Source organism: Schistocerca gregaria, chromosome 1 (assembly GCF_023897955.1).
Source record: "Schistocerca gregaria isolate iqSchGreg1 chromosome 1, iqSchGreg1.2, whole genome shotgun sequence".
Lineage (NCBI taxonomy): Eukaryota > Metazoa > Arthropoda > Insecta > Orthoptera > Acrididae > Schistocerca > Schistocerca gregaria.
The window spans coordinates 314,299,401-314,322,295 of NC_064920.1; the positions used below are offsets into that span (position 1 = coordinate 314,299,401).

Below are 22,895 nucleotides of genomic sequence, written 5' to 3' on the forward strand. Positions count from 1 at the left end.
GTGAAATCTAAGACGGGATATGATGTCCGAACGGGGCCTAACAGTTGTATTTTGTAAATTTAAAGGTTGGCAGTGTAATTCATAATGTAGAAATTAACTATCTTATTAACTTTTTGTCATGAGACGCAGCTAGCTTTGGTAGTCTAATGATCACGTTTCAACTCACGAAACAACATAAATATTCAAAATGAGGTTTTCACTCTGCAGCGGAGTGTGCACTGATATGAAACTTCCTGGCAAATTAAAACTGTGTGCCGGTCCGAGACACGAACTCGGGACCTTTGCCTTTCGGGGGCAAATGCTCTACCATCTGAGCTACCCAAGCACGACTCACGCCCCGTCCTCACAGCAGTACCTCGTCTCCTATCTTCCAAACTTTACAGAAGCTCTCCTGCGAACCTTGCAGAACTCCTGAAAGAAAGGATATTGTGGAGACATGGCTTAGCCACTGCCTGAGGGATGTTTCCAGAATGAGATTTTCACTCTGCAGCGGAGTGTGCGCTGATATGGAACTTCCCGGCATATTACAACTGTGTGCCGGTTGAGCACACAGTTTTAATCTGCCAGGAAGTTCAACATAAATATTACTTCTCGAGCCATCACAATTCTGATACAGGTAATTTGGAGACAGATAGTGAGAATCGAAGACGAGCCCTCTGCATTACCGGTTGATGTTACTCTCTCCTGTTATACGAAGTAAGAATGTGTTGGCTCGAACCAGTAGCGAATAAAATGTGTATGACCGGCGTAATGCGTCATAAATTCTTTAAATGTGATGGGAACATATTATTATAAAGTGAAGATACAGGATGCATACTTATAAGAGAAGAAGTAAGCCAATTTTCAATTAACATACAATTATACAATAGTAAATCACTAAAAGCATCTCAATAAAATAATTAATATATAATAAAATACTTAATATGTAATTGAGTAATGTTTAATACAATTCTTTTGTTATTTTAGTATACGGAATTTAAAAAAAGTATTAACGACATTAATATCAATGCGGTGGAATGCGTTGTCAGTTCTTTTTAAAGAGCTGTATTTCGAAGCTGAACTGGGAGCCCGAGTCCACTTTCTGAACGACTGAAGAAACACCTAAAGGCACAGTGATCGCTTCATTTGCCAGTGCCTTACGTATTTCTTTCTGTATATTCTCTCTGCTTTGTTTATCTCTGTTAACAGTAAGAACGCATATCGTAGACATAAAATAACAGCACAGGTTGATAGTCATATTAAAATTTCTGGTAAATCGATGTGTGGAGCTGTAGTAGGTTAACTGGTACAGGAGAGAGGAGGTTACAGTTTTGAAGTGCAGCTTCGAAGTCAGTATCAGTCGGGAAAGTCCAGATATAAGTTTTCTTTTTTCTGAGGATACAAATGTCGAATGAATGAGAAATATTGACAATTATAGAATACATGAACTGTGCCCTCATAAATGGGTTGAAAGATTACACACATACTGACATAGGAATCTGAACTACTTTTATGGATACTTTTACTCGTATTACTTTACTTTCGATAGAGTATAAACCTCTGGAGATTGCAGGAAGATTACAACTATTTCGAACTAGGAGAAACAATATCCAGATGACGCACAACGTCATTTCCTTTTCGGAAGTTACTCCGTACGATGGTGAAGTCTGCTCTCATTGGAGAACCATTGAATATATTCAGTCAAAATTCGAACTCATTTCTCAAGTCTAGCAATTTGATGGAGACTCATTCTGCCTCCAAACCTGCTATATTTGTTTTTGGTAAAAGGCAAAATTTTACCGAAACAGGAGAGTCTCTGTCTCTCTCTCTCGCTCTTTCTCTCTCTGTTTTTTAAATATTTTTTTAAGGGGTGGTCTCACCTTCAGTCTCACATTGCACATTGCTGCACATTGTTCTCTGTAAGTCTCGAGACGCCGTCTCTAAAACGTAAGTGGAAGAGAGAGATCTCTTCGTGTGTGGGAGGGAGGGTAGAAACTGAAAGTTGATTTGCAGCAAAGTTTTCGTGGCCTGGTAGCACATATGGCAGGTAAATTGATATTATCAGGGAATCAGGTGTAGGCTACAGGGAAAAACGGCTAATACATAATATGTACGAGAACTGTGGTGAAAAAAGAGAAATAGAAGACGAGGAACGAAGCGCTCGGATTAGACAGGTTCAGTCTGTACGTTGAAGGAAAAAGGAAAGGTCAGGAGTGGGATTCAGACTCAGGGTGAAAGGATATTAGTGATACGATTCGCTGGGAACATATCCACCCTCAGTGAAAGTGGGGAAGAAATGCAGAACTTAAGACCAAAAATTGTGATTCATAATCAGATACAGTCTCTGCGGGAGGTCTAAACAGCTCGTGCGTTGTGGCAGCAGACTGGCGAGATCTTGCGGGAAGTAGGACGTGTGTTCAGACGAACGTCACTTGCGAGCCCCGCCGCCAGCTGGGCTCTTCGGTGGGGGTGATGGGCGCTGTGATGGGGATGCCCAGGATGTGCACCTCGCGGTAGCCGAGGCGAGCCAGCTCCACCTCGCGGGCGGCTGCCACCTGTGGGTCGTAGTACTGCACCTTCGGCGCCTCGTCGTGCATGTAGCGGTTGTAGCTGTATACCATGTGCAGCAGGTAGAACTCCAGGCCTGCAACAAGTGACGACCGCCGCTCAGTCGCGTGCGTCACCGCACTGTGCTACACAGCATCAATAACACAACATTAGCACCACTACGGGAGTTTTCGCGAGCGCTGAAGTCATCTACAGGACATCGACATCTACATGGGTACTCTGCAAATCACATTTAAGTGCCTGGCAGAGGGTTCATCGAACCACCTTCACAATTCTCTTTTATTCCAATCTCGTATAGCGCGCGGAAAAATGAACACCCGTATCTGTCCGTAGGAGCTCTGATTTATCGTGGCGACCGTTCCTCGCTACGTAGGTCGGTGCCAACAATATATTTTCGCATTCGGAAGAGAAAGTTGGTGATTGGAATTTAGTGAAAGATTTCGTCGCAACGAAAAACGCCTTTGTTTTAATGATTTCTATCCCAAATCCTGTATCATTTCTGTGACACACTCTTCCATATTTCGCGATAATACAGAACGTACTGCCTTTCTTTGGAATTTTTCGATGCATTCCGCAAGTCATATCTGGTAAGGATCCCACACTGCGCAGCAGTATTCTAAAAGAGGAGGGAAAGCATAGTGTAGGCAGTCTCCTTAGCAGTTCTGTTACATTTTCTAAGTGTCTTGCCAATAAAACGCAGTCTTTGGTTAGCCTTTCCCCACAACATTTTCTATGTGTTCTTTCCAATTTCAGTTGTTCGTAATTGTAATACCTAGGTATTTAGTTGAATTTACGGCTTTTAGATTAGACTGATTTCTCGTGAAACCGAAGTTTAACGAGTTCCTTATAGCACTCACGTGGATGACCTCACATTTTTCGTTATTTAGGGTCAACAGCCACTTTTCGCACCATTGAGACATCTTTTCTAAATCGTTTTGCAGTTTGGTTTGGTCTTCTGATGACTTTATTAGTCGATAAACGACAGCGTCATCTGCAAACAACCGAAGACTGGTGCTCAGATTGTCTCCAAAAAATGGCTCCCAGCACGATAGGACTTAACGTCTGTGGTCATCAGTCCCTGAACTACTTGAACGTAACCAACCTAAGGACATCACACACATCCATGCCCCAGGCAGGATTCGAACCTGCGACCGCAGCGGTTATGCGGTTCCAGACTGAAGCTAGAACCGCATGGCCACACCGGCCGGTCATTGTCTCCAAAATGGTTTATATAGGTAAGGAGCAGCAAAGGGCATATAACACTAGCTTTGGGAATGCCAGAAAACACTTCTGTTTTACTCGATGACTTTCCGTCAATTACTACGATCTGTGACCTCTCTGACAGGAAATCACAAATCCAGTCACATAACTGAGATGATATTCCATAAGCACTACGTGCCGCTTGTGTGGTATAGTGTCAAAAGCCTTCCGGGAATCCAGCAATACAGAATCGATCTGAAATCCCTTCTCAATAGCAATCAAAACTTTATGTGAGTAAAGAGCTAGTTGTGTTTCACAGCAACGATGTTTTCTAAACCCATGTTGACTGTGTGTCAATAGACCGTTCCCTTCGATGTAATTCATAATGTACGAACACAATATATGTTCTAAAATCCTGCTGCATATCGACGTTAACGATGTGGGCCATTAATTTAATGGATTACTACTACCTTTCTTGAATATTGGTGTGACCGGTGCAACTTTCCAGTCTTTGGGAACGGATCTTTCGTCGAGAAACGGTTGTATATGATTGTTAAGTATGAAGCTAATGCATCAGCATACTCCGAAAGGAACCTAATTGGTATACAGTCTGAACCAGAAGACTTGCTTTTATTAAGTGATTTGAGTTTCTTCACTACTCCGAGGATATTTTTCTTCAACGTTACTGATTCGACTCGAATTCTGGAATATTTACTTCGTCTTGTTTTGGGAAGGCAGTTCGGAAGGCTGTGTTTAGTAACTCTTCAATTGCAGCACTGTCTTCGATAGTATCTCCATTGCTGTTGTGCAGAGAAGACATTGATTGTTTATTGCCGCTAACATACTTTACATACGAACAGAATGTCTTTGGATTTTCTGCCAGGTTTCGAGACAAAGTTTCGTTGTGTGAACTGTTATAGGCATCTCGCATTGAAGTCCGCTCTAAATTTCGAGCTTCTGTAAAAGATCGCCAATCTTGGGGATTTTGCGTCTGTTTAAATTTGACATGTTTGTTTCGTTGTTTCTGCAATAGTGTTCTAACCCGTTTTGTGCACCAAGGAGGATCAGCTCCGTCGTTTGTTAATTTATTTGGTATAATATACAGAAAAACGTCGAGGGACGATTGTAATTAAATGGAGAGGATCTTGGGGAAAATTTCTGTGTGGCGTAATGAACAGCAGTTTTACAGTTCATTCAGTACAAGACAGACCCTATAAAAAAGGGAAAGAACTCAACAGCGTCCGATTACAATAATACTTCTGAACATCTATATTAGAAAACGATCTAAAATTTGTATCAGTAAAGCTAATGGAAGACAAATGTCAAATGATGAAAACCGCAAAAGTTGCGTCGCAATTATTTATTAATCATGACCAGTTTCATGACTAAGTTTCCTTTAATTTAAGTCAAACTTTTTGTTAACAGATTACTGGTTTCGTTCTTTAATGACCATCATCAGATCTGTAGCAAAATTGGGAAAAATCTGAATACACTCCCAAACTGTATACAGCTTAAGAACAATACATAGAGCATAATGAAAAGTAGTGCCGACAAAATTTACATTTGTGCGCTTTAAATATGAAGAGGAATACCTGTTTCATAAAAACAAAGTCCTAATGTACTGCAGCCAATGTGGCATCATCGAATGTTAAATGCCGAATCAGCACCAGCATCGTCAAATACATACAAATAACATCACATGCACGAGTCATGTTGTCAGTAGTACTATTGTTTAAAACAAGCTGCCGTACAGAAGCCACAACATGTTTGTGTTGTATGTTCAACAGGTGTCGCTAATGCCGGCATACACTAGTTTTTAATAATTAATTGAAACGGCGAAAATAAGTAGGTTCATAAAAAATATTTACAGCGTCATGTTAGACGAAACATAAAATCGTTATTGTCAGATGGAGAAACCATGAATAATACACTGTTATTATAGCGTAATTGAGCAGTGCTGTGGCTCACGTTGGTTCTGTTTATAGGTTTCTGTCCTCTGTTGGAGGCCAGACCGTATAGCTTAGCTGACATGGTTGCGATTGTTGGTATTCTTCTCGTGTTAACTGGCGCCGCATGGTTTTGCAAGCCTTGCTTGCCCGTTAGTGGCCTCAGCGGCGGTTATTGATATGTAGTAACTGTCGCCATGTCTTTGGGGCGACGTCGTTCTTCCAGGTCGTGTCAGTGTGCAGTTCGGTTGGGGACTCAGCAGGAGCCAGGTCCGCGCAGTGTGGGTACATTCTGGGACCGCTGGCAGAGTACATGGGCTGCCATATCGAAGGCCTGTGGTCACGAGAGGCACAACCTCGTCGTAAACCGGATCCTGCAAAATTTAAGTTGAATGCATTTGGATCCAAGTAGAGAAACCTGGATCATTGCGAGATCTTGCGATTCTCCAGTGACTTGGGTTCGTGTTGCTGCTCGTAGTGTTGCCGAGGCGAAGAGGTTGGTTGGTGATTCTTCTACCATGGTGGTAGTGATTCCCTTCTCGTTCCGGGCGCTCTAAGCACAGTATTCTGCGGGCGGAGTCCCGATCGCCGGTTCCAGCTTTGGCGTATTTTTACATCTTTGCATTTGGTTTATTGGACGTCAGGTAGCCTCAGAAAGATTTTCGTTAGTCATTTGTTAGACTGCCACTGGCATGAGTTACCATTTTGTGAAATGATTTCAACTCATGGCTGCCTATCTCACGGCTCTCGAAATTGTTTTTTGCTGGATCTACTCGGAGGTCGATTCCTGGTGCACCGTCTGTGACTGGCCGTTGTGTTTTATTATTTTATTTGCTGTTTTATTGATTCAAGATTTTTTTATATAACTGCCATTCTTGGCGTTTCAGCAGGTTTAAGTGATTGTGCTACCAAGTTTGCCATCATTTTGTCTCACCCGTTCGTGATCAGTCACCTGCCTTTTTAAATTAACCTTTGCTATTGTATTGCTGTTGTACAATATGTTTTTTAAATTTTTAATAATTTCCGTTCTTGGCGTTACAGGCCTTCAGCCGTGACTGTGGTTAGTTGCCTTAAAATTCTAATTTTGATCACATTGGCTTGTTTTCAAAACATTATATGCTGTGTGTGTATTTTATGACCATTTGGTAAATTGTAATTCACTGAAAGCGGTATTAATTACAAAGTTGTTTATTACTTCATGAGTAAAGTGTGATATCTTGATTTATTACTGAGTCTGGAACTACCGTTTTAAAATAAATGTGTTTAATTTTAAAAGGGAACCAATAGCAACTGATTACGGCCCCGTCCACATTCGTAACGGAATTCTGCCTTCCTTGACTACCAGGTTTCAGTAATATAAATTACGACGTCGGGATCTAAAAATTGTGCTATCACTGAGTACATAATTTATGCATATTATGGTTTGATATCAGTTTTATCACCTGGAGGTAACGATTTTACATATCGCCTAACAAATAGCTGTGAATACTTGTATGACCCTGGTGATGGTCAGACGACTGAGACTCCCTGTATAAATAATTTTATTAGCAGGCGATAATACGACATTTTTCAAATATAAAGTATAGGAGCTGTGGTGCACCACCTCCCGAAAAAAAAACAACATTTCGTCTCTAGCAAAAGTTGTTCCTCATGACGTAATATATCACTGGCAGACGTTAGTCAGGAAGATTTTGAAATACCATGGTATGTAGATGAAAATGTAGAAATGTTTTGGGAACTGCTCTCACATACAATCTTGGTATTTCTGAAATGTAAGACTTTTAACTTTTCAGGTACTCTTCCGAAGCCAGACGTCCTGTAGCCTACCTTCACGTGTACGGTGACCATATGGAAATCTTGTTGAAACGCGTTCAAGTACAGCTCTGCAGCAATGGATCCTCAGGGTCTCTGAGGTTTCATCTAAGAGGTGCGTGAGTCGTATGAGGGAGACCATTGGTTTATAGGTCTGTGTTTACTAGGATTAACGGCTTGTTTCACTGCTCTTTAGTTTCGTTTGTACTTTTAATAATCAAACAGCCTGTAGAAATGGATTGTTAGTCTCACTTACTAGTGTCCCTCATTAGTATCCTTCCTACCAGTTACTACCGATCTTCTTCATGGCATACATACGATTAGTTCACGTACACTACGTTTTCTTCGAAGTCAACAAAAGCTGAAAAATCTTCTCTAGGTTTTTCTACACATGTTTCCCCATTTATTCGCAGCATTGAACCGCAGTTTTGTATGTTTTCCGCTTCTAAAGTTGAAATGTTCTTCATTCAGTTCTCTCTCAACTTTAGATTGCAATTCTTTGGCGGATTAGGTATTACTCATTGTCCTATATCCCGAGTATTTTGTGGTTCTTTTATAGTTCTGGTACTGGCAGCATAATTGGTTTTGTGAAATCATCTGGCCACTCATCTTCCTCATCAATATAACACAAATGCAGTACACCCACATTTGCTTCAGTTCAATCTGAAGCCCACGTAGACGTTGCACATTTCCTTTCCTTAACTGTCATCTGAGTTCCTTTCATTTCCATCTCATTTTCTTTGCTAATGATAGGAAAACTATTCTCTTCCAGTAATTATTTTTTGTTCCACGTATTAAAAGCATCTGGACGCCCTTTTGCCTCATATAATTAACTCTACATTCCTTTCTTTTTTACAGGTCCATTACCACTCTCATCCTTCATCATCCACATTTTGTTTCTCTTTCCCCTTCTGAATTTTTTACTTACTTTATCGCTGTACATCAAACAATACCGCCCTTTCCTGTCTAGCGCCTAAATTTCTCAATATTCCTGTTGTAGCCATTCTTCCCTGTATTTATCAGTTTTTTTTGTAGTTGATTACTTAGAGCCTTATATAACTTTTTGTACCTTCTTCGGTAAAGGAATGTGTATATTTTCTTGTTTCTTGAAATCTTCTCCAACCTGGTCTTTGAAGCCAGTTGTTTGTACTGATGCTTTCGATGTACAGTTTTTAAGACTGATCCCACAATCGTCGCTGATATCTGGTGAGTTGTGTATTTGTATATCAATTTCCTGGAGTTACTCTTGTACTTACTTCGTTGCCTTGTACATGAAATTTTCTCTTTATTTCTTCTATTGTTTTAGTCGAGTAATTATAATTTTATTAACAGGACATGAATTGATATCCGCTCCTGGCAATGTCTTATAATTTTTCAAACATTTTCTCTTTCCTGTATGGAAACGTAGTCAATGTGGTTTCTATTTGAATCAAATGGACTACATGTGTATCATCCTTCCTGAAGTCGCCGCGGTTGGGAGCCGTGCGGTCTCAGGCGCCTTGCCACGGTTTGTGCTGCTCTCCCCGATGGAGGTTCGAGTCCGCCCTCGGGCATGGGTGTATTTGTTGTCCTTAGCGTAAGTTAGTTTAATTAGTGTGTAAGCCTAAGCAGTTTGGTCCCATTGAACCTCATCACAAATTTCCAAATTTCTCTCAAGCCGAATACTCTAGATAAGCGAATCTTAAGGAAATATTCAGGAAATAATAGCGCAGCTGTTAGAGTTCCTCTGCTTAGACGCACCTGCATGAAGAATAACACCATTATAGTGCTCGGATAAATTTCTGGGAAACATGAATTTAAAAATTAGTCCGTTGTTAAATACTTTCTGTATCCCGATAACTCTAAAATTATTCGGTGTCTCCATATTAACTGTGGTGATAAATGTACCCTCCTGCACTTATGTGGCTTGCATTTAGTGCTAGTAGGTCCTGCTTAGAGCAAATCCCGATTGACAGCGTTAGTCGCAATCTGCTTATGAATATTCGCTCCATAGGAGGGTGAGCAACAGTAGGTATTTCCAATGACTGTGGCGTCTAGAATAGACTGGATTTATGTCGCATCATAATGATCTGTCGCCGAATAACAAGTGGTGAACTGGACTGGTCTGTATGCCACTGCTGCTTGCCTATAATTATGTGTGGTAGTCTAACTGAAGCTTGAACCGATCATCAGTCGGAGTGGAACTACACAAAAGCCATGTAGCACTCGAACAGACATGTTAGAATGGGCTTATACATTTCATGCCTTTACACATTTGGGTTTAAATCCTTCCTACGTAGTAACCACGTAAACCTCTGATAAATAGTCAGATCCAGAAATGGCACTGAACTTTTAAAATTGAATTCCTTCATTCTGAGGACGTGACCGACGGGAATGGTTGAAGAGCATCCATAATGGCATATAATGTACGCAACGACGCAGGTTTAGTGTGAGGAAAATAGTGGACAGAGGCGAGCAACTGTGCTGGTAGTTTGCCGTACCGATATCCAGGAAGCCGGCGGAGATGGCGATGGTGGAGTGCGTGTTCCAGCCGTCCGCCGCGAAGCTGAGCAGCATGCCGAGCAGCCACACCACCAGGCCCATCACCACGTACACCAGCATCACCAGCAGCCACACCATCAGCGTCGAGCGGCTCCTCTGTCAACACAGCAAACGCGTTTTCCAAACAGGAGAAAGAGCGCCGCAGGCAGAGCACAGCCGCTGCGCCCATCAGCTGACGTATGTTCCGCAAAACACACCGACGGCAGAGTATTCTGTTACAGAGCGGCATACTATTGCAGTTAAACCTCTATGTGACACAATAAGCCAGATCTACAGTCTAGTCGAAAAATAAAGTGCAAACATTGTAAGCAGGCTGTTTAGGTTTTTATGTTGGTAACGTCACGTAGCGCTCTGCATGAAAATCACTAGCTGTGCTGTGTGCAGTCGGTGGCTGCTTGGCATTGTTGGAATATTCGGTATTGTAGTGTTGGGCAGTTGGATGTGAACAGCGCGTAGCGTTCCGCTATTGGAGGCGAGCCGCTAGCAGTGGTGGATGGGGGAAGAGAGATGGCGGAGTTTTGAGAGCGGATGATCTGGACGTGTGTCCATCAGAGACAGTAAATTTGTAAGACTGGATGTCATGAACTGATATACATATTGACTTTTGCACACTATTAAGGTAAATACATTGTTTGTTCTCTATCAAAGTCTTTCATTTGCTAACTACGCCTATCAGTAGTTAGTGCCTTCAGGAGTTAGAATCTTTTATTTAACTGGCAGTAGTGGCGCTCGCCGTATTGCAGTAGCTCGAGTTATGAAGATCTTTGAGGTAGGTGATTCATGAAAGGTATAAGTTATTGTTCGTCAGGGCCATTCTTTTGTAGGGATTATTGAAAGTCGGATTGCGTTGCGCAAAAAATATTGTGTGTCAGTTTAGTGTTGATAAGAATAAGTAAAGAGAGAACTGTCTGAGTACGTACCAGCACAGTAACTCATTAATTCTTCTAAGGGGACGTTTCAACATGTATAATTTTTTACTATTTGACGTAAATAAACCCATATGTGAAAACAATCACGTCCTTAATACGAAAGATACTTTTAACTACCTCCCCCCATGAACCATGGACCTTGCCGTTGGTGGGGAGGCTTGCGTGCCTCAGTGATACAGATAGCCGTACCGTAGGTGCAACCACAACAGAGGGGTATCTGTTGAGAGGCCAGACAAACGTGTGGTTCCTGAAGAGGGGCAGCAGCCTTTTCAGTAGTTGCAAGGGCAACAGTCTGGATGATTGACTGATCTGGCCTTGTAACAATAATCAAAACGGACTTGCTGTGCTGGTACTGCGAACGGCTGAAAGCAAGGGGAAACTACGATCGTAATTTTTCCCGAGGGCATGCAGCTTTACTATATGATTAAATGATGATGGCGTCCTCTTGAGTAAAATATTCCGGAGGTAAAATAGTCCCCCATTCGGATTTCCGGGCGGGGACTACTCAAGAGGATGTCGTTACCAGGAGAAAGAAAACTGGCGTTCTACGGATCGGAGCGTGGAATGTCAGATCCCTTAATCGGGCAGGTAGGTTAGAAAATTTAAAAACGGAAATGGATAGGTTAAAGTTAGATATAGTGGGAATTAGTGAAGTTCGGTGGCAGGAGGAACAAGACTTCTGGTCAGGTGACTACAGGGTTATAAACACAAAATCAAATAGGGGTAATGCAGGAGTAGGTTTAATAATGAATAGGAAAATAGGAATGCGGGTAAGCTACTACAAACAGCATAGTGAACGCATTACTGTGGCCAAGACAGATACGAAGCCCACACCTACTACAGTAGTACTAGTTTATATGCCAACTAGCTCTGCACATGACGAAGAAATTGATTAAATGTATGATAAAATAAAAGAAATTATTCAGATAGCGAAGGGAGACGAAAATTTAATAGTCATGGGTGACTGGAATTCGGTAGTAGGAAAAGGGAGAGAAGGAAAACTAGTAGGTGAATATGGACTGGGGCAAAAAAATGAAAGAGGAAGCCGCCTGGTATAATTTTGCACAGAGCACAACTTAATCATAGGTAACACTTGGTTCAAGAATCATAAAAGAAGGCTGTATACATGGAAGAAGCCTGGAGATACTGACAGGTTCCAGATAGATTATATAATGGTAAGACATAGATTTAGGAAGCAGGTTTTATATTGTAAGACATTTCTAGAGGCAGATGTGGACTCTGACCACAATCTATTGATTATGAACTGTAGACTAAAAGTGAAGAAACTGCAAAAAGGTGGGAATTTAAGGAGATGGGACATGGATAAACTAAAAGAATCAGAGGTTGTACAGAGTTTCAGGGAGAGCGTAAGGGAGCAATTGACAGGAATGGGGGAAAGAACTACAGTAGAAGAAGAATGGATAGCTTTGAGGGATGAAGTAGTGAAGGCAGCAGAGGATCAAGTAGGTAAAAAGACGAGGCCTAGTAGAAATCCTTGGGTAACAGAAGAAATATTGAATTTAATTGATGAAAGGATAAAATATAAAATTGCAGTAAATGAAGCAGGCAAAAAGGAATACAGATGTCTCAAAAATGAGATCGACAGGAAGTGCAAAATGGCTAAGCAGGGATGGCTAGAGGACAAATGTAAGGATGTAGAGGCTTATCTCACTAGGGGTAAGATAGATACTGCCTACAGGAAAATTAAAGAGACCTTTGTAGATAAGAGAACCACTTGTATGAACACCAAGAGCTCAGATGGAAACCCAATTCTAAGCAAAGAAGGGAAAGCAGAAAGGTGGAAGGAGTATATAGAGGGTTTATACAAGGGCGATGTACTTGAGGACAATATTATGGAAATAGAAGAGGATGTAGATGAAGATGAAATAGGAGATACGATATTGCGTGAAGAGTTTGACAGACCACTGAAAGACCTAAGTCGAAACAAGGCCCCTGGAGTAGACAACATTCCATTGGAGCTAATGACGGCCTCGGGAGAGCCAGTCCTTACAAAACTCTACTATCTGGTAAGCAAGATGGCGAAAAACCCTCAGACTTCAAGAAGAATATAATAATTCCAATCCCAAAGAAGGCAGGTGTTGACAGATGTGAAAATTACCGAACTATGAGTTTAATAAGTCACAGCTGCAAAATACTAACGCGAATTCTTTACAGACGAATGGAAAAACTAGTAGAAGCCGACCTCGGGGAAGGTCAATTTAGATTCCATAGAAATGTTGGAACCCGTGAGGCAATACTGACCCTACGACTTATCTTAGAAGCTAGATTTAGGAAGGGCAAACCTACGTTTCTAGCATTTGTAGACTTAGAGAAAGCTTTTGACAATGTTGACTGGAATACTCTCTTTCAAATTCTGAAGGTGGAAGGAGCGAAAGGCTATTTACAATTTGTACAGAAACCAGATGGCAGTTATAAGAGTCGAGGGACATGAAAGGGAAGCAGTGGTTGGGAAGGGCTGAGACAGGGTTGTAGCCTCTTCCCGATGTTATTCAATCTGTATATTGAGCAAGCAGTAAAGGAAACAAAAGAAAAATTCGAAGTAGGTATTAAAATCCATGGAGAAGAAACAAAAACTTTGAGGTTCGCCGATGACATTGTAATTCTGTCAGAGACCGCAAAGAACATGGAAGAGCAGTTGAACGGAATGGATAGTGTCTTGAAAGGAGGATATAAGATGAACATCAACAAAAGCAAAACTAGGGTAATGGAATGTAGTCGAATTAAGTCGGGTGATGTTGAGGGTATTAGATTAGGAAATGAGACACTTAAAGTAGTAAAGGAGTTTTGCTATTTGGGGAGCAAAATAACTGATGATGGTCGAAGTAGAGAGGACATAAAACGTAGACTGCAATGGCAAGGAAAGCGTTTCTGAAGAAGAGAATCTTGTTATCATCGAGTATAGATTTAAGTGTCAGGAAGACATTTCTGAAAGAATTTTTTATATGGAGTGTAGCTATGTATGGAAGTGAAACATGGACGATAAATAGTTTGGACAAGAAGAGAATAGAAGCTTTCGAAATGTGGTGCTACAGAAGAATGCTGAATATTAGATGGGTAGATCACATAACTAATGAGGAAGTATTGAATAGGATTTGGGAGAAGAGAAGTTTGTGGCACAACTTGACAAGAAGAAGGGATCGGTTGGTAGGACATGTTCTGAGGCATCAAGGGATCACCAATTTAGTATTGGAGGGCAGCGTGGAGGGTAAAAATCGTAGTGGGAGACCAAGAAACGACTACACTACGCAGATTCAGAAGGATGTAGGTTGCATTGTGTACTGGGAGATGAAGATGCTTGCACAGGATAGAGTAGCATGGAGAGCTGCACCAAACCAGTCTCAGGACTGAAGACCACAACAACAGCTTTGAACTAGGCACTTGATACATGGAAATTACAATAATATTCATCTCTCACCAGCTGCGACATAGTCGTGAATATGAACAGTGATCCAAAGAGGATCAGGTAGTGATTGTGGGTGGCGCTGGTAATAGTTTTGATAGCGATGGGGAGTATGACATAGATGGTGACCTGGAAAAGATAGCCACTCAGACTGACAACACGAATGTGCATTTCGTGGAACTGTTTCAGCGTCACGATCTGTCTCATCTTAATACAGCCGTCAGGCGTAATAACATGAGACTTGTGGGTGCGCTGATGACAGAAAGCAGGGGTCACATTTCAGTGGTGTCGGTGGAGTCTATCAGCAGGACGGGTTTCACTAGACATGGCTTGCACCTCAACAGGTATAGGAAGGGGAGGTTTACAAACTTATAGGTGACAGCATAGGTGGGGTTGGTGGGATCACTCATGGGAAAATTTCTGCAGTAGTGGGTGTTAGATCTGCACCTTTTTTAGATTGAAGTCAGCTGATAGGTATTCCTACTTAAGGGAAGTCTCTCTAGCAAAGGAACCACTTTTGACAAAGCTTAGGTATCCGAGTAATAAACAACCATAGACAACATTTTTGTTCATTCCTCATTACTAGAAGGCAAAAGATGAATGGCCTTTCAGATCATGATGTACAAATTTTAACTCTAAAAGATTTTTGTGCTGCAACACGTGTTAAATATAGTCATCAGCTGTTTAGGAAAGCTGATCCATTTGCTGTAGAGACCTTTGTAAACCTTACCAAGGAACAAGAGTGGCAAGATGTTTATAGCGCTGATACAGTAGACGATAGATATAATGCTTTTCTCAAGACTTTTCTCGTGCTTTTCGTTAGAACGTTCAAAACAGGGTACAGGCACAAATGGGCAGTCTGGGTGGCTGACTAGAGGGATAAGAATATCTAGTAGAACAAAGTGGCAATTGTATCAAAACGTTAGAAACAGTCAAAATCTAAATGCAGCAGCCCATTACAAACGGTATTGTAAGATGCTTAAAAAAGTTATTAGGAAGGCAAAAAGTATGTGGTATGCAGATAGAATAGCTAAGTCTCAGGATAAAATTAAAACCATATGGTCAGTTGTAAAGGAAGTGGCTGGTCTGCAGAGACAGGTCGAGGATATAGAATCAGTGCGTGTGGGAACGTCCGTGTTACTGATAAGTCGCATATATATGAACAGTATTTAATAATCACTTTCTGAATATAGCAGGTGAACTAAATAGAAACCTAGTCCCAACAGGGAATCATATAGCGCTCTTAGAAAAAAGTGTTCCGGGACTGCTACCTGAAATGCTCCTCCATGATACTGACAAGAGGGACATTGAGTTAATAATTAAATCACTAAAGACCAATAACTCTCATGGATATGACGGTGTATCTAGCAGAATAGTGAAGTATTGTTCTATGTATGTTAGCCCAGTATTTAGCCATATCTGTAACTTTTCCTTTAGGAGTGGTCGGTTTCCTGACCGATTAAAGTACTCGGTAGTGAAGCCACTTTATAAAAAGGGAGACATTGATAATGTTGACAATTTTAGACCTATTTCTATGCCATCGGTGTTTGCTAAAGTTATCGAGAAGGTTGTATACACAAAGTTACTGGAGCATTTAAATTCACATAATTTGATGTCAAATGTTCAGTTTGGTTTTAGATATGGTTTAACAACTGAAAGTGCTATATTCTCTTTTATCTGTGAGGTTTTGGACGGGTTAAATAAAAGGTAGCGCACGCTAGGTGTTTTCTTTGATATAACGAAGGCTTTTGACAGTGTTGACCACAAAATATTACTGCAGAAGTTGGACCATTATGAAGTAAGGGGAGTAGCTTACAATTGGTTCGTCTCTTACTTTAAGAACAGAAAGCAGAAGGTAATTCTCCGTAATATTGAGAGTGGTAGTGATATTAAGTCCCAATGGGGTACTGTTAACTGGGGCGTTCCCCAAAGGTCGGTGCTGGGGCCACTGTAGTTTCTTATTTATATAAATGATATGCCTTCTAGTATTACACGTGATTCGGAAATATTTCTGTTTGCTGAAGACACCTGCTTGGTAGTGAAGGATCTTGTGTATAATATTGAAACAGTATCAAATAATGTAGTTCATGAAATAAGTTTGTGGCTTGTGGAAAATAATTTGATGCTAAATCACAGTAAGACTCAGTTTTTACAGTTCCTCACTCACAATTTAACAAGAACCTATATTTTGACCAGACAGAATGGGCGTATTATAAGCGAGACGGAACAGTTCAGGTTTCTAGGCGTTCGGATAGATAGTAAGCTGTTGTGGAAAGCCTATGTCCAGGATCCCGTTCAGAAACTAAATGCTGCTTTATTTACCATTAGAACAGTATCTGAAATAAGTAACACTTCAACACGAAAAGTAGTCTACTTCGCATATTTTCATACCCTTATGTGGTATGGTATTATTTTTTGGGGTAATTCTTCTGATTCAAAAAGGGTATTTTTGGCTCAAAAACGGGCTGTTCGAGCTATATGTGGTATATGTTCGAGTACCTCTTGTCGACCCCTATTCAATAGCCTGGGAATCCTGACATTGCCCTCACAGTATATATTTTCTTTAATGTCGTTTGTTGTTAGCAATATTACCCTATTCCCAAGAGTTAGCAGCTTTCACTCAGTTAATACTAGGCAGAAATTCAATCTGCAAGTGGAATGCACTTCCTTGACTCTTGTACAGTACCTCCACTAATCAATCTGTAGGATCTGCTTGCTAATGCGCAAGCGGCATGGGATGGAATATCACAGGACTGTACAACTCCGTACTCCACGTCTTGATGTTTACACAACTGTCTGAGCCCGACAACATACTGGCACGTACTTTTTGTGGTCCAGAAGCACAAAACCTGTTGGTCCTTCCAAAATGGATGTGTAAGCGTTTCGTATGTGTGGTGCTCTCTGCCTACCTGCCAACAATGATCACAGTTCGCGTTGTCCATCTGTGTGCAGCTCTTTTTATGACGAGTGTTTAACGAATAAATAAAATACATCAACATCTTCATAGATACTCCGCAAGCTACCGTACCGTGCATGGCGGAGGTTACCCTGTAGCATTACGTCATTTCTTTCCCTGTTCCACTCGCAAATAGAGCGAGGGCGAAACGGCTGTCTATGTGCCTCCGTGCGAGCCCTAATTTCTCGAATCTCATCTCCGTGGTTCTTATGCGCAATGTATGTTGTCGGAAGTAGAGTCATTCGAAAGTCAGTTTCAAATGCTGGTTCTCTAAATTTTCTCAAAAGTTTCTTTATTGTATGGCCGTATTGTCCGTATTGTGTTGCAACTACAAAATATGCGTTTTTTTACCAGATACGTTTCGCTGTATTGAGGTAAAGCATCATCAGTGGTATGTAGGCGAGAAATCAAGTAAAAACCTATATATTGTTAACAAACTGTTTTTCGATCTTAAAGTAAATCAATACTTAAATAATTTGATTTCAGACCTCTGTTGATGCTTTACCTCAATAGAGCGAAACGCGTCTGCTGAAAGAAACACGCATTTTTTGTAGTTACTACGACAGACCGAAAATACCCTCAAGAATTTCTCAATGGTGTTTCTCGAAAAGAGCGTCGCTTTCTCTCCAGGGATTCCCATTTGACTTCCCGAAGCATCTCCGTAACACTTACGTATTGTTCGAACCTACTGGTAACAAATCTAGCAGCCCGCCTCTGAATTACTTCGATGTCTTCCTTCAATCCGACCGATACGGATTCGAAACACTGGAGCAGTACTGAAGAACAGGCCTCAGCAGCGTCCTATATGTGGCCTCCTTTACACTTTACAGGTGAATCACTATTCTATCGCTTGAGCCTTGTCCCGCAGTTACCCAGGGTCAGCCATCGTTAATCTGATTTGGCATGTTAATGATTAGGGGGTGGCCGGATGCCCTTCCTGCCAGAACCCGGTACCCCCCCCCCCCTCCCCCTGGGACGGTGTTAGTGTTCTCCAACTGCCTGCTTCCTGCGTCGAGAGTAATCCATGGAATAGTGCGAATGCGTTCAGATGTCTGCGAGCCATGCAACTAAGGCGGAACATGGGTACCAGCCCGGTATTCACCTAGCGTGATGCGGAAAACCGCCTAAAAACCACATCCAGGCTGACCGGCACATCGCTGGGCGGATCGTCCGGGGCTGGCGCGCCTACCCAAGTCCAGGAAGCGGCGCGTTAGCGCTCTCAGCTGCCCTGGCTGGTTTACAGGTGAATCACTTTCTCCTAAAATTCTCCCAATAACCTGAAGCCGACCATTCACCTTTCCTACCACAGTTCCCACATGCTCGTTCCATTTCTTGTCGCTTTGCAATGTTACGCACAGATATTTAAATGACTTGACTGTGTCAAGCAGGGCACTAGTAATACGTTAAGCGAGCAATACAGGTTTGCTCTTCCTCCTCATCCGATTTAATTACATTTTTCCCGATTTACAGCTAGCTGCCACTCATCATACCAACTAGAAATTTTGTCTAAGTCGTCTTGTATCTTCCGTCAATCAATTTCAACATCTTACCGTGCATCACAGCATCAGCAAACTACCGCAGATTGCTGCCTGCCCTGACCGGCAAATCATTTATGTATTGTATATAGAGAACAACAGCGGTCCTGTCACACTCTCCCAGGGCACTCCCGATGATGCCCTCGTCTGTATAGAACATTGGCCGTCGAGGATAACATACTGGGTTCTGTTACTTAAGAAGTCTTCGAGCCATTCAGATATCTGTGAACTTATTCCATATGCTCGTGCCTTCGTTAACACCCTGCAATGGGGAACTGTGTCAAATGGTTTCTGGGATTTTAGAAATATGGAATCTGTCTGTTGCCCTTCAACTACGCAGTGTGTCATGTGAAAAAAGGGCAAGTTGAGTTTCGCACGAGGATTGCATCCTAAAACCATGCTGATTCTTGGGTATAAGCTTCTCTTCTCAAGAACTGAGAGTATGTTCAAGGATTCAGCAGCGAACCGAGGTTAGAGATATTCGTCTGTAATTTCGAGGGTCAGCTCTTCTTCTCACATATTGGCGTCACCGGCGCCTTTATGCAGTCACTTGGAATTTATTGCTGGGCGAGAGATAAATCCAAGCTAGGTTAGGAACCAATGCCGTAGAGTGCTCTTTGTAAACCGAATTGTGATTCCATCATGAGCTGGCGAGTCATTTGCTTTCAGATCTTTCAGTTGTTTCTATACGCCAGGGATGCTTATTACTATGTCGTCCATACCGGAGTCTGTCCAATGGTTAAATGACGGTATGTTTGTATGATTCTTCTAGGTGGACGATTTCTTGAAAGTGAAATTTAAAAGTTCGGCATTCAACTGCCACACCAGACTGGTCAACAAGGTACCGAATGGAAGCATTAGATCCGCTTAAAGATTTTACGTAGAACCATAATTTTCTCGGGTTCTCTGTCAGATCTTTTGCTAAGGTGTCTATGTTTGGAACTCCAGGAGCCTTCCTTAGCAATATGGCACGAACGCAAAATCACATAAAATTTTGAGAAAATGTATTTTGTTTTGCAAAGTATATGATATATATATATGGTGACGTAAAACAAAACAAAAAAATCCTAATGGTGTCACGTTCAAGTTGATTGCTGCACGGACACCACTGTGGAACGATGGCCACTTCTGCCTCCAGAGTGACGTCAGCGATGACGTGGAAATGGGATCTTCTAAGTTCCGTGACCAGTGTACCGTTAAGAGTGCTGCCTTCACGATTCGACGATTCTCGGGCGACAGTGGCTGGCGGCGAAGGCGGCCTTGCTAAGGCAAACGGGAGTCCGACAGAGCCGGCTTAGGGCCGCTTCACACGAGCCGCCGTCACCGTATCTCTGCAGCGCACCGAGCCTTCACACGCCGCTGCTGGGCGCGGCGCTGCCGGAAAGAGAAGCCGTTCTTTTGTCATCGCTTTCATCTGTCGCTGCTATCGCGCCTCCGTGTTTCTGTCCCGTCTTAGGAGTCTTATGACCAGAATGCCTCTCTTTTACTTCTGTTACTGAATAAGAAAAAGAGGTAATTTAAAAGTAAATCATAGGTGCAACTATTCCTTGAAAGAAGAATATTTAAAATTTTAGTAAGAAGACAGACAATTTACGGAACTGTAAGGCTGGTAAAAATGGTAAACATGAATGTGTCACCTGGCTGTGGATCGCTTTATTATAATAACAAATCATTTTTTTATATTGTTGCTGGTCAGGAGTGATCCCCAACACAGGCCCATGGTCATTGACGTTGGAGCAAGTAGAAGATGGCTGAATCGATCAGTGTTCAATAACCGATTGCCTCATAGGAAGTTAATTGACAATAAAATTAAATTTCTTGTAAGCAGGCAGTTGTACGAAGGCTTAATTACTTTCCTCTTATAATCATTGGTGATTATATTTAGGTATGTCATGTTTCTTATTGCGTTAATACAGAGACAGTTTCTTTTCAGTACAGTTTTCAGGTACAGTCTCTGTAGTGACAGAAAATATGTTGAATGTAATTTTCGCTTTCTTGTTAAAGTATGGAGCTGCCGAGAATTCTTCCGGGTTGTATGGCCGTGGTCAATGCAACTTTTCTATCCCTGACGTTTCGTCCAAAGCTACGTTGGACATCTTCGGATGTGCTCCTGGTTGTTATGAGTCTTGCCGACTGACGAGTCGGACGTCGAAGAACGGCCTAAATACCGTGGAAAGTGGGCATGGTCTGGATTTCACGTGTTAGCAGAGATAAACCTTGTCAAGTATATCTGCTATCACGTGAAATCGAGACCATGCCCTCTTTCCCCTGTATTTAGGCCGTTCTTCGACGTCCGACTCGTCAGTCGGCAAGACTCATAACAACATTAAGCACCTCCGAAGATGTCCAACGTAGCTTTGGAGGAAACGTCAGGGATAAAAGAGTTCCATGGACCACGGTCTTACAACCCGGAAAGTTTCTCGGCAGCTGAAACATTCTGTCGTGGTAGCCTTCATTGTATAATGAATGGAGATTACTCAATCGGCCTCCAAATTTCGTCCAGAATCTACTGAACATATCACAGGTTTCACTGTGTGGGGCGCCATCAGTCACTACAGTCACATCTCGCGGTCACATAAGCTGTTTCCGCAGGGCCAGTGCCCGCAACATTTCACGTGCTATGGCCATTACTTCGACACGAAGTTGATGTGCTTTTTCAGCAGGACAATTCGCGGCCTCGCATTGTCCTGCTGAAAAAACACATTAACTTCCTGCTGCTTCCAGCTGCCTCGCAACGTACTCCTAGTGTAGTACAACTGCTCTGACTAGCAAGATTTCCCAGATCTCTCGTCAATTGAACGTGAGTGAGACACAATGAAGTGGGATCTATCTCGTTGTTCTGGGACTGCAAGAACTATTATCGGGTTGCAAGAAAAAGTGCAAGATGCTTCGGAGTCTATCGCAGGGTTCCACTGGGCACCTTTATGATAGTCTGCATGCAAGAATACACGTCTGTGTTACCGACAGGGATTTGGCACACTGTATTTCGATGTGATTACTTCTGCACCGTTTATTGTGACGTGAGTGTTCCATTTGGTCTGAATGTGTTATCATATACTCCTTTAATGATGAACTACCTGTCACCTAAATTCTCAATAAAACGACCTTCGTCTTCAGCAGGGTCTTGCATTTTTTGTTGGCAGTGTATATTAAGCAAACTAGAGGTATTTCGTCACGGAATACACATGGTTCGTCGCTGTCTTCTTATGTGTTAAAGATTGGTGTTTGCTAACACACCTTCGTATTTCTTGAAATCCAGAAACGTATGTTGAGAACTGAAGGAATGAACTATATGTACTTTCTGCATTAAACTTTTTAAACCAGTAATATTAATACCGGAATTCTATTGTGAATTATACTGAATTTTCTATGAATTTTGTGTTTCCTTATGCTGAAATAGCTTCTCCTATGGAACACGTAGGTCACATTAAGAACTCTCTTTTTAAACGATATTTAAATTATTTCGGCGCTTCAAGTTTCGTTGACTTCATGCCCTACCTGAATAACATTCACGTGAAAAGTATAAACATAACTGAGAAAGGATTTTGCAAGAAGTTCGTAATAAGACACAATGACTTGAAAATAATAAAAATAACTATATCTCGCCGGCCACGGTGGCCGTGCGGTTCTGGCACTGCAGTCCGGAACCGCGGGACTGCTACGGTCGCAGATTCGAATCCTGCCTCTGGCATGGATGTTTGTGATGTCCTTAGGTTAGTTAGATTTAAGTAGTTCGAAGTTCTAGGGGAGTTATGACCTAAGATGTTGAGTCCCATAGTGCTCAGAGCCATTTTTTTAACTATATCTCGACACCGTTTGTGAATGTGTTTCAAGAGGAATGCGCGGCTACGAGAGTTGCTGTACATAAACTGCGTGCTAATAACATAATTTGTGAGCATGACCCACAGTTCTACAACTAATGACCAACTTCCCACAGTATGCAGTTAACAGCACGTGACAGTAAACATTTGCATGACATGTTTGCACACCGAAGTGTTGGCTTTGTAA

The 22,895-nt window shown here is 41.9% G+C and overlaps 1 protein-coding gene across 1 annotated transcript in view; it reads right to left on the reverse strand.

The window, feature by feature from the left end:
- Positions 1 to 185: 185 nt before the first annotated feature.
- LOC126343224 (uncharacterized) overlaps positions 186 to 22,895 on the reverse strand; it is a 103,024-nt gene continuing 80,314 nt past the window's right edge. The window contains exons 8-9 of the mRNA XM_050001921.1: positions 9,986 to 10,142; positions 186 to 2,623 (exon numbers count right to left, since the gene is read on the reverse strand). Coding sequence (XP_049857878.1) covers positions 2,397 to 2,623; positions 9,986 to 10,142 — 384 coding nt within the window. The 3' untranslated portion in view covers positions 186 to 2,396. The remainder of the gene's footprint in view (positions 2,624 to 9,985; positions 10,143 to 22,895) is intronic.